This window comes from Montipora capricornis, chromosome 11 (assembly GCF_036669925.1).
Source record: "Montipora capricornis isolate CH-2021 chromosome 11, ASM3666992v2, whole genome shotgun sequence".
Lineage (NCBI taxonomy): Eukaryota > Metazoa > Cnidaria > Anthozoa > Scleractinia > Acroporidae > Montipora > Montipora capricornis.
The window spans coordinates 11,661,059-11,678,558 of NC_090893.1; the positions used below are offsets into that span (position 1 = coordinate 11,661,059).

Below are 17,500 nucleotides of genomic sequence, written 5' to 3' on the forward strand. Positions count from 1 at the left end.
CCATTGCAGGCGGTTGAGTGTACTTTAGATTGGGTATGCTTATGCATAGAGGCGAAATAACAAAAGAAGCTTATCTTTACAATTCATATGTCAAACAGAAATTTTTGCTTGATTATGCTTGTCAAATGCACGTTTGGACTTATGCTGTTGCTATCTTAATGGCTTTGGACACCAAGGAAAGAGTAATTCTGATGTTTGAATACAATTAGTCAGAAATTATTATTCTGACGGCACGATTGAGAGGTTCACGGGTTGTTATGGGATGTGGTAGGAATATGTAGGCTTTGCGTGGGAGATTTAGGACATTCTAGGTCCGTCAGCCGTCGCGTTCGCTCGATTTTCTTTTCTTTTGTAATTTTTGTATGAGAGAGTTTATCTTGTAATGTATTTCTTGTATATTGATCAGTCGTACCCTTTCCTCGGGGTCTTGTGCTGCTGCATTAGATGAGGAACACGTTTCCACATATTTTTTGGCCACGTCTAAAGGGGGGACGTTTTTTAGTGGTTTTTCGTATCTGGCGTAGCACTGTTTCTATTTCCTAGAAACAACCAGATGTAACTTCTAAAGGTCTGTGTCAGGATACATGTACATCTGATGACTGACGGACGCATCCGCAATAAACTTTCACTTTCAATGTCTCGTGTTAGTGTAGTCAGAATCTGGTATTTTTATTCCCATTTTCAGGGCTATGCTAAACCCAGTGATTAATATTACTGTTTTTGGAGAGATTGTAAAGTTTGGAACGCCAAATCTGTAACTCAAGGTAGATTTATTTGGGCTTTATGAGAAATGGACTGCATTGTTGATTTTCATGTTTGTCAAAGTTTAATTTGAGGTAAAAATTCTTAAAGTATATTAATTTTGGTCAACACTGTGCTTTATAGTTTTGGAAGTATTCTATCGTCCCGGGTGCGGGGAGAAAACTTTGGTTTTGACGTACGAAATTGCTTCATTTAGAAGGCAGGCCTGGTCTAATGCCCCGCTATTCCCCGCGTATGGGGGTGCGGGGCTTTCCACTGACTAGTGCATTACAACGGCAGCACATCTTACTCAGCTGTTTTTTTTTTTTTTCGGTTCGTTTGATAAGACCGTAAGTATACACAATTTCAACCAAATGAGCCACTGGCGCACTTATAAATATAAATATGCATCTTCAGTAAGTTTCACAGGTTCTTTACATTAATTTTGTATACAATTAATGTAAAGTGAGATCTAGTAGTACAAGATCCCAGCAACATAGCTGGGGCAATAACTAACCTCTTCCCAATTGTCCTCTGTAAATGCAGGTTCTCGCTTTTTACCACCCGATTTCTTTTTGAGAGACTCTATATAGTCGTCAATTTCCTTATCCAGCTCCACCGCTTTCTTCTTTGCCGACTCTGCCTTCTTGTCGGCCATGTTGCACGGTACAAATCACAAAGCCTGGGAAATAGTATTCCGGCATATCTAGACCCCTGGCTTGGACTGCAAATTGCGCCTAGTCTAGGGAAGTCAAACGTATTTCCGGTTATTGCTTCTTTCCGCGTGAAAACTTTTCCAGAAATACGTCTGCGTTCGCAGGCTAGCAAGCACCTCGAGATGAGAAGTTTTTGAGAATGAAATGGAGAGCCCGTTGAAACAAAAGAAATCAGAAGTCTTTGAAAAGAACATACCTTGAAGGTTTCTCTACTTTAAGGAGACCAAGAATTGAAGGTTCCTTGGCAACAGACATCATCCCTTTGAACTTATTGAACTGTCGCTAGACTGTTGTTCTGTTTGTTAACTCTATTTGACAAACCTCAACCTAACTTTTCATTCTACCGGAAGAAATGTAATTCACCGTGCGTTTTTTACAGTTTTATTTTAAATTGTAATTTCTGCAGTTAAGTTTTCTTTGTCCCGTATCACTGGATTTCCACTGTCGTGTAAGTTTTACGTAGAATACGCACGTGAATTTGACTGGCTTTACGTGCGTAAATAAAATACAAGAAATTGTATGAATGGTTTAAGTAAAACGTAAAAGTTGAATCGCTCTCAACTTTTACGTTAAACGCAATCAGTTCATACAATCTCTTGTATTTTATTCACGCACTTGAAGCCAGTGAAATTCACGTGCGTAACCTACGTAAGATTTACGCGACAGTGGAAATCCACCTTTATGGTAACGCCATAAAGACAATAGGGTCTTCTAATTTAATTCTCGAAAAATGTTGTTGTAGCAGGAGCCATAATCAATTATTGGTCATTATTGCGTGTTAATTAAGCGCGTAATTTCGATATGCAAAATTAAAATAAAACAGGCATGATTAGGAGGAGATGGGAAACGTGGTACATGGCGGGAGGGAGAAGAAAATTGATCCCGCACCACTTATTGTCACTGTTAGAGCCGTAGGAGCTTTTAAAGCCAAAGCAAATGAAGCCAGACGAAGACGGGAGTCAACAACAGACCAAGCAGATCATATTTTGCAAGGGGAATATGAACGGAAGTACTTTGCAAATGGTATAAAATCACAAAAGCTTGCCTCAATAGATGAAACACTAGAACAATCATCCACAAATGATTCAGAAAAAGAAGTCTTGAAGTTTGTACACAGGTATAAAGTTCCGTATATTTTGGTTCCAGACTTTCAGATAAAAATGTGTGTCAAAACTCATCACAGGATATTTTCCCACGAAAGTACACATATTATTCGGTATCCGAAAAGAGGTGAGCTAGACTGTACTATAAATAGTTCACTGTCCAAAACGACCTGTTTAGGCTCTTTTAAAGGTCTCACACTTTTTAGGATTACTGCTAACAAATGATTGTCATTTAGAGCCGCACTTTCTGGTAATCAGCTGGAAAGCCATTAGCCACTCCGGTGTCTGGTGGGAGCCCACGACCAGAGGAGAACAACTTCTATATAGCTTTGCGTCACGGCGTTTAACAGACCGAATTATTTTAAGAAACGAGACCTTTTCAACCAGTCATAAACCTTTCAGGATCAACTGATACCCTTGGATTGAGATTGGTCACTGCGATCCGAAACGTTTTTTAAAACTCGTTGAAAATAGCTTAGTTTCTGAAAATTTGGTGGACTCCTGTCGCTGTGCAAAATAAGAAATGTCATTTAACTGGGGTCAGCTGTATGGCTCCCTGAGCAGGGTAGTCCATCGACCAGAGAAGACCACATATCGCGCTTATCGACTTCAGGGGTCGCACAGAGGGCAAGGATTGGTGCGAGGCCTTATCAACCCATGTGTGAAATCTGTAACCCCATAACACTAACCAAGGGTTACGCCTGCAAGAACAGGCGTAGCTCTCAGTTGGTTAAGTGCGCGGCTATCGAAGTAAGACGTCCCCAGTTCGATTCTCTATGATTTCAACGTATGTTTCGACTTTTCTCTGATTCGTGTGGCTGTAGCTTAAATTCCCGTAAAATGGAGCACTGACACAGGGAGGGGGATAAAGGGCGTCGGTAGTTCCTTCAGCCTCGTACCGACGTTAAAAGAAGTGACTTTACCTTTTCGACCTTAAATGAAGTGACCTTACCTTTTCCTTTTACTTGTGTTTCTCCAGCGTGAATGTTGGTGATCACGACCATATCCTCTCAATAAATGATACAGATGTGGCTTGGACAGCATTACGAGTATCGGCAAGCGCTGACAGCGGCAGACAGGAGACCGTGCAACAGGGACGTACGGTAAAAACTAGTCGCCGCTTTAAGAGGTTGTTTAATGCGGTACGTTTTATGAGAAGATTAAGCTCAATTGATACTTCGACAACGATCCAAGCCGAAGTTCTCCCTTACAATGAAGACTTCACGGCAAGTATAAGAACTTCGTTTATGTTTTTATGTTCAATATGTGATTAGGTTAGTCACTGAATTTATCAGTGATAGTAAGATCAAGCCCTGTATGGAACGCGTTACCAGGTGATGTTGTTAGATCGGCATCTTATCCAGAATTTATCCGAAGAGCGGCCACCACTTTGACATATTAATTTAATTACTTTGGTCATTTTCACACTATGTAATTTGTAATTTTATACCATGTAATTTTAATTGTAATTTATACCATGTAAATGTAATAAGATCATACCAGGTATATAGGCCACTTTGGAAAATACCATAATAATCTTTGTCTGTCCCCCCAAATTTTGCATAAGTATTGTTCCCAGTTTCTCTTGGGACTTACAATGGTCCCAAGAGAAAACAAAAACAATGCTCATGCAAAATTTGGGGGGACAGACAAAGCGTATTATGGTATTTTCCGAAGTGGCCTATTGAGCGACTGCTGGCCGCTCCATTGCCGGATTAGCACTACTAAGCTCTTGTGGCAATTACCTCAGTGATAAAAGACACTCAGTATCATTATTGTTTAATCATTTAGTTCATCAGTCGGTCATTTAGTCAGTTTGCCTGGCATCCATTCGGCAGCAACCCTCTGATTTATTTAACAATAATAACAATAATAACAACAACAACAATAACAATAATAATAATAATAATAATAATAATAATGATAATAATGATAATAGCTGTGCCGGATGACCGGAATATTGTGACGACTGAGGCTTGGAAGACTGAGCGGCACCAGGAGTTAGCTTTTGAAGTACGGCGGATACAGCAGGTAGAAGTCCTAGTGGAGCCATCGGTTATAGGGGCCCTCGGAACAGTCTCGAAAGACTTTGTGAAGTGGCAGCTTGTGTGCTCGTGCACAAATAAAATCAAATTAATACATATCAAATCATATTGGTTTTTGAGGAGAGGGAAAAGCGGAGTACCCGGAGAAAAACCCTTCGGAGCAGAGTAGAGAACCAACAAACTCACGCAGGGTCTGGGAATCAAACAACAGTCGCTCAGGGTTAACTCTAACCCAAAGGGGTTGATTGTGGGAGGTGCGGTGCCGTCATTTATGCATTTGGTTAGTGTGCTCGACTCAGAGAGTGGTTCGGCCCCTGGCCGAGGACACTGTGTCGCGTTCTTGGGCAAGACACTTTACTCTCACGATGCCTCTCTCCAGAGGGAACCGGAATGAACTCATTCTGGGACGAAAGTCCCCCTGATATTATGTAAACACCCCTTAAAAACAGTGTGACTGATTGTTTGTGAATTGTTCGGATTGACCTCGTACGCCAGTTAACTAGCTAAAAGGTAAGCATCAATGCATAATTTGTACTGCTAAAAATTCCAGGAAACCCAGCTGAGCGTTAACTCTAGTATAGAGATCTTCCACCCTGGTCAAAGACTTTTCTCTTTTCCTCGTGCATATGGTTCAATTCACATACTAGAGATTACAGTCGGATGGGATCCCTCGGATTTATAGCTCTTCAAATTACCCTTTGATAGTTCATTGTCGTAATCATGAGAATCTGGTGTTATATCAAGACCTCATCTCCTAAACTGATAATATTTTTCCGTCATTCTCAAAACCTGTGTGACTGACATTTCATGGAACTTGAATTGTGTGAAGTGGAGGGATTTACGTACCGATCACTGCTAGGAATCAAAGGGATATTATTAATTAAGCTTAATTATTAAATTCTCAACCTCGGCGAATGCATTTCTCGTGCGTGTTCTAATTGGTTTACTCAATCTTGGTTATCAGCTCATATATCTTAGTTCGCCCTTACATGGCAAATGATTGCGCTGAGCATTGCTAAGCTAAAATTATTTTCGCCGGAAAGCGAAATTTATCTCTGAATAAAGCAAAGAAAAAAAACGTCTTTGGGGAAAGTTTGGATCAATTCCGACGTTTGGAAGTACGCGATAAGGTAAGAAATGTTCTTGTGATGAACCTCCGTCTATCTGAACACACTCGTATTTCGTACTTTCAAACTTTTGGAGTTTGAATTTAATAGAACAATTATTCTACTCGCACTTGTTGGTTATGAGACTGGTTATAGCCAACTCGACGCTACGCGCCTCGTTGGGTATTTACCATCTCTTATTCAACGCGCGCTCATGGAATAATTGTCAATTGAGCTTGTCATTCAGTCACTCAGTTAACCAAAGAACATGGACTGATTATATACCACTTTCATAATGGTGGCCAAATAAAATATTATTTTGATTTAATGTTGATGAGCCTTTCTAGCTTCGCTACGACGAGCAAATTTCAAAAGAATGTTTGTTCCGAAATGAGGGCAATAGGTCTAATTTACGTGGATAAAAAAGGATGAAAAAGTGATCTCCATTTATGAAAGTGGGATATGGTCTAAAATAACTCTTGTCTGTTTTCAAAGCCTACATGGGAGAGCCACTGTTATATTTGTGGCTCATCGAACACGAACAGTCCTTTAAATCGCTGCCGGATATGTCCACGAATTTACCACACAGACTGCATGGAAAGCCGTGGTTACCTTTCACAAGGTCTATCACGCAAAACACTGGAGCTGTCAAAGACAGACATAGGATGGAGCTGTTTTTACTGCGTAAGTATAGAGTTGTACTGTAACAAAAATAAATTGCAACAGGTGTTACAAAACATGTACGCCAGGCAGTGCTCATAGTTATCCATATCCTTCAATCAACTCGCCTTTTCCATTAACTTATAGTTTTCAGCGTATGCGGAAACAGTTATGTCACTTCACATGCAGCATACAAGAAATCCACTCTGACGTTATTTACTTCGGATTTGATAGGAGGACTTATTGAGTCTTTTAACTGATACAGAAAAGATTGAAATGATGGAGACGTTTGATTTCATTGACAAAAACCAAGGTAAGTCAGTTAATTTTAGTAACTGGTCTTATAGGGAAAGAGAGGGAAACTAAGCGCAAACTGTTCGCGCGGGATCAGGGGGAACTCGTTTGGGTGGACAGCTTGAAGAGTTAACTCGATCAGCGTGAAAAATTAGCGCTTTTCCGATAAGGCCAACTGTATATATTTATCGATTTCGATTCTACTTGAAAAAATCTGAGTGCAATAAACAGGAGTCAGAAACCAATGACCTTAGAGGGACCAACACTGCACTTATGGTGGCTCATGTGAGTGAGGTCATTTAATTAGGTTCCCGCATTCCACTGGGAATGAAACGTCGAGAGAATTCATTTCCGTCATTACATTATTCAGGAAATTAGCACACATACAAACGTTGTCTTGATCGCCAGTGCTGCTCTCCTCGACATTCGCTCTCATTTATCATCATCATAATCGTCGTCATCGATGTCCTCGTTGATTACTCACCGTTGTTATTATCATCATCGTTCTTGATATCTCACCTTTATTACTAGAAGTAATATCGGTTTTGTTGATGTTTTAAGGAGTCAAACTCTGATTTTTTAATGTAACAATTTCAGATTCCCTTATAAATAGAGAAGAGTACCTCGCATACCAGAGCGACTGCTATCGCAAAGAAACAGGAATGGAAATGCCAGGATATCGCAAGGAAATCGAGGAGAGGACATTTGCAGATATGGACAGAAAAGGAACTGGACTCATTGATTGGTGGAATTATTTGATACCCATGTGTGTCAGAAAATTAACAGAGAGGAAGGTGACCTACGTAATTAAGAACACAACTTACACGAGATTTGACTAACATTTAACTTAATTAATTACTTGGGTTAAGCATGATTCGAGGAGAGCTCAAGTTCTCTCTCCATCGATGTTTGTCTCTGACAAAGTTCTAGATCAGCTTTGGACCTGGAGGTCGATACCCAAGCCGTTATACGCGCTGGAGCACTAATCGGGGACACTGTAAACTGAAATTAGCAATGAAAGCAAAATCAAGTCAAATGTTGGTTTTTGAGGAGAGGGGAAAAACCGGAGTACCCAGAGAAAAACCTCTCGGTGCAGAGTAGAGAACCAACAAACTCAACCCACATATGACGCCGAGTCAGGGAATCGAACCAGGGCCATATTGGTGGGAGGCGAGTGCTCTCATCACTGCGCCATCCCTGCGCCTTCCCCCCCCCCCCCCCCCCCCCCCCCCCTCTAAAAAAGGAGCAAGATTAAACTGTGTTTTGCTCGTTGGCCTCAATTTTATTCAGTAATGATTGACGCGATGTGGATCTTTTAGTTGTGTAGAACGTCAACGTCATCTAGGCCACTTTAAATTTATGAGTAATGCAAAGATGCTTTGACCATTTTTAGGGTATTCCTGTTACGTTTTTGACGAAACAAGAAGTTTTCAAAGTTAGAGAAATTTTTAAACAATACGACCAATATGGATGCGGAGAAATAAGCAGAGGATCTTCAAAAAAGGCATTTAAAACATGGTACCTTTCCTTGATAAATCTCCCTCCTGAACGAGTCCCCATCTGGGACTGGCTTGGGTCAGATTGGATCGACGACAAAGAGCACCATGGACTTCTGCTTGAACAGTGGTATGACACAGTTAAATGGGAAGAATTCGTAGAGGATCATGCAATGCATATCTTAGCCGCTCGGCCAAATACTGGCTCCTTGAAGCCGTATATTACCCGAATGGAATCTTAGCTCACGAAGTTATTGCAATGATGATCACATGGCCTGTTTTCAAGAGAGCCTTTGCCTAAAGCTTCATAACAGATCACAAGCTTCTGTCAAAACGACAGTCAGCGTCATAACGTGACCGGGTGGACAAAGTAATGCAAGAACGAAATTTTATTAGAAACCGACTGGTTAGATGATAAAGACAAGTAGGGGAACTACTGTAGTTATTGTAAGCTTCTTCGCTTCAGTTGAAGTCGAAGCAAGTAGTGTAATATGTTTCAATTGTTGTTTAAAATAGTGGATGTGTTCCAAGTGACACGTGCTACTAAATAATTTCATTATTGAAGACCAATCAAAGAAGAATTAAAAAGAAAAATAAAATATGAAAACAAAATCCTACAATCTACCGATTAATTTTCACCAGTAGTCCAAAAGTTTGAGCGTCGGAAGTTAACGGACGTTTCTCAATAGGTGCTGCCTTGAGGTAGCAGTTTGAACCGTGTCACAATAATCGTACCAATCAAGTAACCGTTGGGAAAAGCAATCCTACTCCCACAGACTCACTCAACTTCACGGTTTCAGATACTCACAGCAGGCAGTCGATTTCAGGACAACGACTGATACAGGTACGTCCTCAAAGACCATGTCGAGATCACCCTCTCCCTAGCGAAATTATAAATTAACGCTGAAATTTCGCGCCAAAAATTAAGGAGTACTTTGTCACCCATATTATTACTTCTTAAATTCACGACAGTGTCTGTCGTGAAAACAAAGTCGTTATCTGTCTGTCGTGAACAAAGCCGTTATCTTCGCAGACATATTCACGATTTGCAAAAGCAAAATGCTCCTTTTTGGATTTGTATGTGAGAAGCTTCCTTCTCGTTTCTCTTTTTGTTCCAATGGCCAACAAGTCAAGAAGAAATAACAAGTCTCAGTTTTGTGGACTCATCTTTTTACAGCTCTTCACGGCAAGAAATGTCTTTACAAGTGCTTTTGTAGAAGACAAATATTGCCGTTGTTACGGAGAGACACAATGAACAGGTCACCTGGTTGGTACCGAACAGAAAGATCTGGTGACACACTACCTCTCGCGGACATAAACTGACCCTTATTCACAACTTCATTAGAAGTCATTCAAAATAATTAGGATAGTACGCGCAATCTCATTGGTCAATAGCTGTGTTTAGATGAGAGTATGTAAACACGGATGTGACATCACACGTATTTTGATTGGTTATGTGTTGTCAGACGCGCGTTTTGATTGGCTGGTAGGAAATATGAGCGTGTTATCAAGGAAATAAATTTCAATCAAGAAGTTAAAAAACCAGCATTTTCCTTCATATGTCGGGTTATTTTTGAGAAATATTTTAGAAAAGCAATAAAGGACTTGGGGAGGTGGAGAATTCTCTGCATTTCCCCCTCGCGTTTAGACGAGGCTATGTAAACACGAAAAAGTCCTCTATTGCTTAAATAAGAAAAACACTTCGAGGAAAGAAGTCTTGTTCAAAGTTACGAAGTACAAAAATTTATTTCAAAACATGATTAAATGTATCGACATTTCCTGTTGATACATATATAACACTGGGCATATGATTTTCCCTATTATTTTTTTAAATTGAAAGTTGAAAGGCCCTGAGAATGATATCTGTAATTATGTCAGTCTTCTTGAAAAAGCTTTATTGGGTACAGCCGTGATTCACTGCAAATATTCAGAAATAAACTGCAGAATTGTTAAAAGAGTCTGAAAGTTGAGTCTCCATTTGCCAGTCTCTCTTATTCGGTTGTCAAATGTTATCGTGTACATGTAGGCTACAGAACTACTGAACACAGTTCCTGAACTTTGGGGTACAGTTCAAAATTACTTTTGCTACCCTGAACGACCATCCTAATTCTCGCAAAAAATACCCCTTAAATCCTAAAACAGTGCGCTGAATTTTGAAAACTTGTGAGTGCATGCAAGGTATTCAATTACAGCTCTAGTTTTACATCATACGAACCATCAACGCTTTCTCTCTTGGCATCCATAATTGTTTTTCCTTTCTCGTCGATCTCTTGCTCCTTTACTTTCTTTTCCTTTTCTTCCTCTTTCTTATCTTCTTTCATTTCTTTTTCTTTTTCTCCTCCAGCACCTGTTTTCACTGTTTCCCCTCTCCAGTTTGTTCTAGGTTGAAACTTACTCTCGTCTTTTCCGTGATCGATCCACCCCTTAAAAGCTTCGCCAGTTCCTGGTTCACCAACCAGAGTCAGCCAGAGATTTGCAACCCACTTTGTTGCCTCCAAAACATCACACCCTCCATGTTGAGCCAATTGATCGAGTTCACCGAGCCAACCTTTTAAACAAAATGTCATACAGGTTGTAATTACTGTTTCACCTCACGCCAATCGGCACCCTTTTAAAACAAAGTTTGATAACTTTGTCTCGTATTTTTAATCCGAATAGACTCAGATTAGACTATTAAACTACTTTTCTTTCAAGATAGGTATCCTTCCTGCCAATCTAAGAACACACTGAACCGTTTCTAATCACCTCCAGCCGAAGCTGCGGCCTCAGTCTTTTTTGCTCAAGCCTTTTCGAATGATGCAAGCAAACAACTGAAATTCCTTTTGCAGGTAGACTCTCCTTACATCACTAAGAATTTTTAATCATAAGAAGAACCCTAGGCTTTCATTTTGAAGATGATATCCTCCATTGTTAAGACTCCGAAGAAGAAAATGTGCCAACCAGAGTCTCATTGACTGTCGAAACAAAAGGTCTTTTGTTCCTGTAGTTGGCTCATTTGAATAACAAAAGCAATGTTTGTAAACAGATATCTTCCCTATGAGGTGTCACACAGCCATTTAAACGCTTCTCGGGAGTGATTCAAACAACAATGGACTCGACCAATCATTTGCAACAGAAACTCAGAAACTCAGCCTGAAACCAATCCAAATAATATATGGAGTTGTAAATATTTGAAGATTCGCTTTGGTGGAAGCTCTTTCGAATGTATTTGTAATGGTGACTCAGAAAGTGTCGAGGACGAAGACAGCCCACGGTATTGTGGTCTAGCCTAAACTATAAGGCACCCTGACCATCCGAGGTCGTACGATCGTTGGCAACCAAGTGTCTTTTCATGTCTTTCTTAAATACCTAATCTGTCTGAACTAAAGCGGAGCTTGTTAAATTCCGGAACCATTTTTTTTTTCAGGAAGTCTTAATAAATAAGAGTTTGACCATTGCAGCGGAATGACGGGCCAAAACTGAGAAGAGCATTAGGTCTATGACCCACGAATTACGAAAGAATTAAGTACTTGATACAATACTTAATTACCAGTTTCTTTGTCCAAGAAATGGTTGTACCACAGAATAGCTTTTCCCTTTTCGGGTTGGACCACAAGATTGCTCTGATGACAATTTTGAGCGAGGTTGCACTTCCATCCTTCACCCTTTTCCCACGCCTGATAAAAAAAAACACGACGAAAAATATTTTATCTTGTATCTCCGGACTCAGTATAATTTTAAAAAAAACCTTGGGAACGTGTAGGTTAAGATAATTAGGGAAATCCCATTTTTATCATTCCATATGATAATTTCATTCTACTCTTCTATGGATAGGAAAGGAAAGGAAAGAACTTTATTTAAATGTCTAGTCGTTTTTTTCGCTGGAGCACTAAATGGTGACACTGTAAACTGAAATTAACAATTAAGACAAATCAAATCAAATATTGGTTTTTGAGGAGAGGGGAAAACCGAGGTACCTCTCGGCGCAGAGTAGAGAACCAACAAACTCGACCCACATATGACGCCGGATCTGGCAACGGAACACGGGCAACATTGGTGGGAGGCGAGTGCTCTCACCACTGCGCCATCCCTGTACGTGTATCCCCGGCAACGGCATAATATAACGTTACCGCCCAGAGACGGGATCATAGGTTGAGTACACAACAGCATGATCTTGCCAGTTATTTCAAGATGATTCTTGTTTTGGTATGGCCGGGAATTGTAACCACGATGTAGCGTATGATAGTTCAATGATGATAGTTCAATGCCCCAACCAAAATGAGGGAAACGGGAGCCAAAAGAAGAGATTCTCCAGAATTTGACAGCTGTGTGAACCGCTGTAACAGTTTTCAAGCGAATGCATACTTTCTTACTGCCCTTTTTTACAACGCACAATTTTGATTTCATTGATTAATTAATTAATTAATTAATTAATTAATTTGATAGGGTTGGTATTTAAGCAAAAAAAGTTCCCATATTAGAGAACCAGAGAGTCTCTAGAGGTGCTGCAAAAGAATTTTGCGCAATAAATATTTTCCAGGAAATGAGGTCACCGATAAATCAAAGTGTCTTTGGATGTTTCACAAGTCAATTTAATGTATAATCGCCTAAAAAAATTCGCTTTTTGTTCATACCTCCAGTGAAAAGGTTTCATTCCCTGCCAATGGAAAGGCTGTCTCTCCTCCTTTCTTGGGGTTATTCAAGTAAATCAGAACGGTGGCAAATCTGCAATGAATTGTAAATTAGAACCATCAACTTTCCTCAGTGATCCCATGCAGGGAGTGGTATATCCAGCCATCTGGGCAAACAGTTCCTTGTAGAGCAACAATTGTCAGCGTGCTTCTTGTAAGTGGTGTTCACGACGTTCGTGCCTTTTTTGCACAAACCTGTGAGTGGCTTTTTTTGGTTGGTAGTAAGATGACTGCATTCCTAGACTTTACACCAGCTATAATAAAATTAAACTTAAAAAGTAAGTCAAATAAGTGGAAAGAGGTATGGGTACGAGAATGCTGCCTTACTAACTTCTTCTCTTTTCGCTTCTCTTAGCCGGCGGGGTCTTGGCACGAGAAAGCGAAAAGGGCTATGGGGGATGGGGACAATAATACAGTGCAGCGTAACCGCAAGGTCATGGGTTCGAATAACGTTGAAGCTTGGACTTCTTTAGGCTGGCTAGCAACAGCTAACGTTGCTCATCACTGACACGATCTTTCACAATTTAAATCAGTACCTGCAGAGTCGACAGTCATCCTCTAATGAGAAAGTGCAACATGGAAGTTTGGGATCCAGGTCATCAGAATCATGATGGCAGTGGTAATGCCCATGTACATCATATTTCACAACCTTACGCATCGGCAAACAGAGAAAAAAGTTAAAGGAAACTGAGGACAAAACATTACCAAACACAAACGATTTAATAGGCGAAAAGAATTGTTCTATAAAAGTGTAAAGATGAAATGTAACACTTTTTATTCCTTGAGAAAGGTTCCTTAATTTCCATAGGTCCACGTCAGGTCGTGGGTGACCGTAATATTTCACATACGGAGATCATATTTGTCTGCGCATTTTCCGTTGAAATCGAGAAAACGAGTCCAGGGCAAATTAATAGTGCAATTGTAGCTCTCTGAGCGTATACACAGGTAACTTTGCTTCTTACCTGCAAAGGTTCTGTGTTGTTGATAAATTCTTCGGGAAGGAGACTCAAACGTGACAATCTAGGACACAAAGAAAACGTTTGTTTTACGCAGTGAACGGAAGTTTGAATGATTGACTTGTCTGCACCTCCTACCTGCCATGGAAGTCCGAGAGGATTGGGTACTTGGGATCGTTGTGAAACATCCAAACCTGCCTGCTATTGCGGCTGCGCAGTCGAGGTTTTGTGCGCCTAACTTTGTCAAAGTAGTCTTTCATGACCGGCACTGTGACTTTGGTAAATTCCTCGAAATTGATTTTGCCTAAAGAGTTAAGAAATTAATTGACTTCGTTATCTTACTTTGACAAGCTACCTAGAACTACTTCGGTGTGTCTGATATTGAAACGGGAACGTTAGTCTCCATTGTGGAGATTTTGGTTCAAGCATTGATAGTGCAAATTGTTGGTTAATATTTAAGCACTATTAAGCAGAATTCTCCCAACCTCCCCGAGTGTTTGAATGGGGCTATGGAAACACGGAAAAAAGTCCTCTATTGCTTTTATAAAATATTTCTCAATGATAATTCGACAAAAGAACAAAACAAATGAAGGAAAATTCTTGATTGAAACAGATTTTCTTGATTCACGCTCATATTTCTTACCAGCCAATCAAAACGCGCGTCTGACGGCATATAACCAATCAAAATTCGTGTGATGTCACAGCCGTGTTTCCATATTCTCATCTAAACACAGGTATTGACAGATGAGAGTACGCGTACTATTCTAATTATTTTATAATCTAACCTATAAAATAACATCGTAGCTAACCGAGTTTACGCTAACCAACCATCCTGGGCAAAATCGTTGAGACATTTTGAACGTTGTCATCCACATTTTAAAAAATATGATTTGCATGAAGTGTATCTCCCCCCCCCCCCCCCCACCCCTATCCTCTTCATAAGAGGCCTGGATTAAATTTCCGATTCTTTCTGGGCCTCGTAATGTTGGGTGTGAGGGGGAGGTGGTATTCTTGGTCCTCTTTTGACGTTATGAGCCAAAAGGACGAAATTCAACTCCTTTTGTCCAGAATTGAAACTTCGAACAAATCAACCATGGCCTTTCGCGGTATAACATGTTGGGTCTTTAAACAATCGGACAAATGTTAGCTTCCTCAGGCTCAGCGGAATCAATCGATATATAACCATAAAAATACTACGAAAATAGGCAGCTTGTTAAATATATTTTTGCATCTTTCCGATTAGACCAGGTTTAGCAGCCGACCACCGTCTAAACTGTAATTTCAGAGAAGGTTGTTTAATCCGAAAGAAATGCACTTAGCCACCACCTGAACCCGGGAAAATGGCTTCTAAATGCACGCTTAACATAGAACAAATAGTTCACAACTATGCACTGAAGTGGATGTGGCTAGTGGTGGATATATACCGAGCCGCAAAGCTCCTCAAGCGTCCTGTGGGGCGCGATAATTATTAAGGATAACTAAGAACTAACTAATGAAGCCGAGAATATAGAATCAATAGCGGGTCATTCTGCGCTAATGAAAGTATTCTTGAAGAAGTGGCTTACCATCATTATCTTTGTCCATATCAAGTTCTTTAAACCTAGAAGTTAAGAGTTTCTTAGTTCTGTCAGTGAAGAAATGTGCTTTTAAGAAGAAATGTGAAAGAAAGAAAACCACTTGTGCCAAGCTTCCAGCCCGCGATACTGGATCAGCTGATGATCAAGCACAAGTCACTAAATACATGAAGAAGTTACCAGTGTCCTCACATTTCAAGAAGATCTTCTTCGGTGAAGTATAAGTCCTCCTTTCCACGAACATGCATCATCTGTAACATCAACAACAAAGCAGAGTTAGTTACAATACAATACAATACATACTTAATTGACCGCTCCCCATAGGGGCTTTTCAGGGCCATTGAAACACAACGAAACGACGGAACAGAACAACAACAACTGTTAAGAATCCCAACTGGCCGGAGGCAAACCAGTTGGCTATTTACAAGTGCAGCTGGGAAGTTGAACCAGGGACTACCAGGATCAAATTCAACGAGTGGTTAGAGCGAGTCTTGAACCCGGGATCTCCGGATCTCAAGGCAAGCGCCCTAACCACTGGGCCACACTGCCTCCTTAGTTGTCAGTGGATGCAATTATCGAAGAAACGCATTAACAGTAGGGGCTACGGAGGAAGGAAACGGACCTGTTTCGAATGCTGTTGGGGGCCGACATCTCTCACCCTTGTTCCTTGCTTGCTTGGGACCTTGAAACTGGTATAAGCAATTCTGACCGCGGAGAGTTCTCCTTGTTACAGTGTTAATTTGATTCTCTTTTTTTTTAAATTTCGTTTTCATTTTTGTACGCCAGTAATTAAGCATTTTAAGTTTTTATCCCATTGTTTCAGAAAGTGTATATGCGTGGAATTTGATCCAGGCATTTGAACTTAATCGCACGACAGTAGAAACGTTGATCGTTTTGTCGCTTAAGCATTTTCCTTTGCATGCCTAAAATCGGTAATCGTTCTATGAACCATCAAGACGGATAGGGTGGCAACAGTTCCTTCCAAAATATTCGACTTTAAAATCGAAAAAAGTTTCGATAAAAATCTGGTCGCGGATATGTTACCTATAGAAAGACTAGAGCATTTGCACATGCGCAAGAGGCTGATCTTTGAACATACCTCAACAGGCTCAATAAATCCGTCATCATTATTATCCCAAATCTTGAACGTCCTTTCCGATGTTTCATCGTCAATAAGGTGATTTGATTTTGCCAACGGGCTCTTCTCCATGCCCAGGCGCTTGGCATAACTGATCAGGTGATCACATTCGACGTCTGTCAGAAATTGTGGAATTTCTTTTCGATAAAAAAAGAAAAAAAAAGAAAAAACAATTTACTTCAAGTTGTATTTATTTTCTCAAAAGAGGCGGGTCAGCAGAAGCTTAAGGATCAGTACTCACCAAATATGGGTGGTTTCATGCTGATCGTGGTAACCTTTTTGTTGTGAAATGGGAAAATCATAACCTCTTCTTGATGGCCAATCTTCAACACAAAATCATACAACGTTGGTCAAGGAAAAGAAAACAAACTCGCGGTTGGATGCTTGACTGAAATTACGATGTTGCTTCGGTTAAAGTAAAACGCCAAAATATTCACTTAAGTAAGGAGTAAAATTGGCGCTAGTAAAGCAACGTTACTTCCATGGAGTTCATGGCGTGAAAAAATAGGGACCTTAAGATCTACGACGGCGACGTCGACGAAAACGTCACCTCAAAATAGAACTTTGCTCTAGTAAAAGTCTTTCGCGATTATTCCATCTCGTTCACGTCGTACAATGTTGGCGAAGTATCATAAAAATAAATTGGTACGAGCGGTTTCAGACTGAAAATAGAGAATGAAAGATTCTCTGTTGCATGCTAACGTTGTCGTCAAAACCTAAAATTTAGTGATTTCCCGTCGTTGTCACGCAGAGAACCGCAAAAATATGAGCCAAAATCCGTGCCGCACTTGCTGCACGATTAGTTATGCTCTTTTAACCAATTATATCATTGTTTTGTGGCGTTTTCGTCGACGTCGTCGTCGTAGATCTTAAGCTCCCTATTCCTGAGAACAAGGATATATCGAATGCTGAAGTCGCGCCATGTTGGTCTAACGCACCTAAACAGCAGTCTAAAGAAAACATGGTAAAGCAGAAAAATTGGGGGCGACCGCGTGTCTAAA

At 40.3% G+C, this 17,500-nt stretch overlaps 2 protein-coding genes and 1 pseudogene across 2 annotated transcripts in view; 1 reads left to right on the top strand and 2 right to left on the bottom strand.

Moving 5' to 3' along the window:
* Positions 1-1,399, bottom strand: part of LOC138023080 (uncharacterized) — a 4,465-nt pseudogene extending 3,066 nt beyond the window's left edge.
* Positions 1,400-2,296: 897 nt separating this feature from the next.
* On the top strand, positions 2,297-8,403 carry LOC138023081 (PHD finger protein 24-like). Its single transcript, XM_068870112.1, has 6 exons — positions 2,297-2,574; positions 3,540-3,663; positions 6,207-6,395; positions 6,606-6,684; positions 7,263-7,459; positions 8,059-8,403. The coding sequence occupies exons 1-6, from the start codon at positions 2,297-2,299 to the stop codon at positions 8,401-8,403; spliced, it is 1,212 nt and encodes a 403-aa protein (XP_068726213.1).
* Positions 8,404-9,888: 1,485 nt separating this feature from the next.
* Positions 9,889-17,500, bottom strand: part of LOC138023082 (uncharacterized) — an 18,912-nt gene continuing 11,300 nt past the window's right edge. Inside the window, exons 12-21 of the mRNA XM_068870113.1 lie at positions 16,741-16,822; positions 16,461-16,636; positions 15,554-15,612; positions 15,353-15,387; positions 13,926-14,091; positions 13,794-13,851; positions 13,368-13,480; positions 12,775-12,865; positions 11,691-11,817; positions 9,889-10,709 (exon numbers count right to left, since the gene is read on the bottom strand). Coding sequence (XP_068726214.1) covers positions 10,348-10,709; positions 11,691-11,817; positions 12,775-12,865; positions 13,368-13,480; positions 13,794-13,851; positions 13,926-14,091; positions 15,353-15,387; positions 15,554-15,612; positions 16,461-16,636; positions 16,741-16,822 — 1,269 coding nt within the window. The 3' untranslated portion in view covers positions 9,889-10,347. The remainder of the gene's footprint in view (positions 10,710-11,690; positions 11,818-12,774; positions 12,866-13,367; positions 13,481-13,793; positions 13,852-13,925; positions 14,092-15,352; positions 15,388-15,553; positions 15,613-16,460; positions 16,637-16,740; positions 16,823-17,500) is intronic.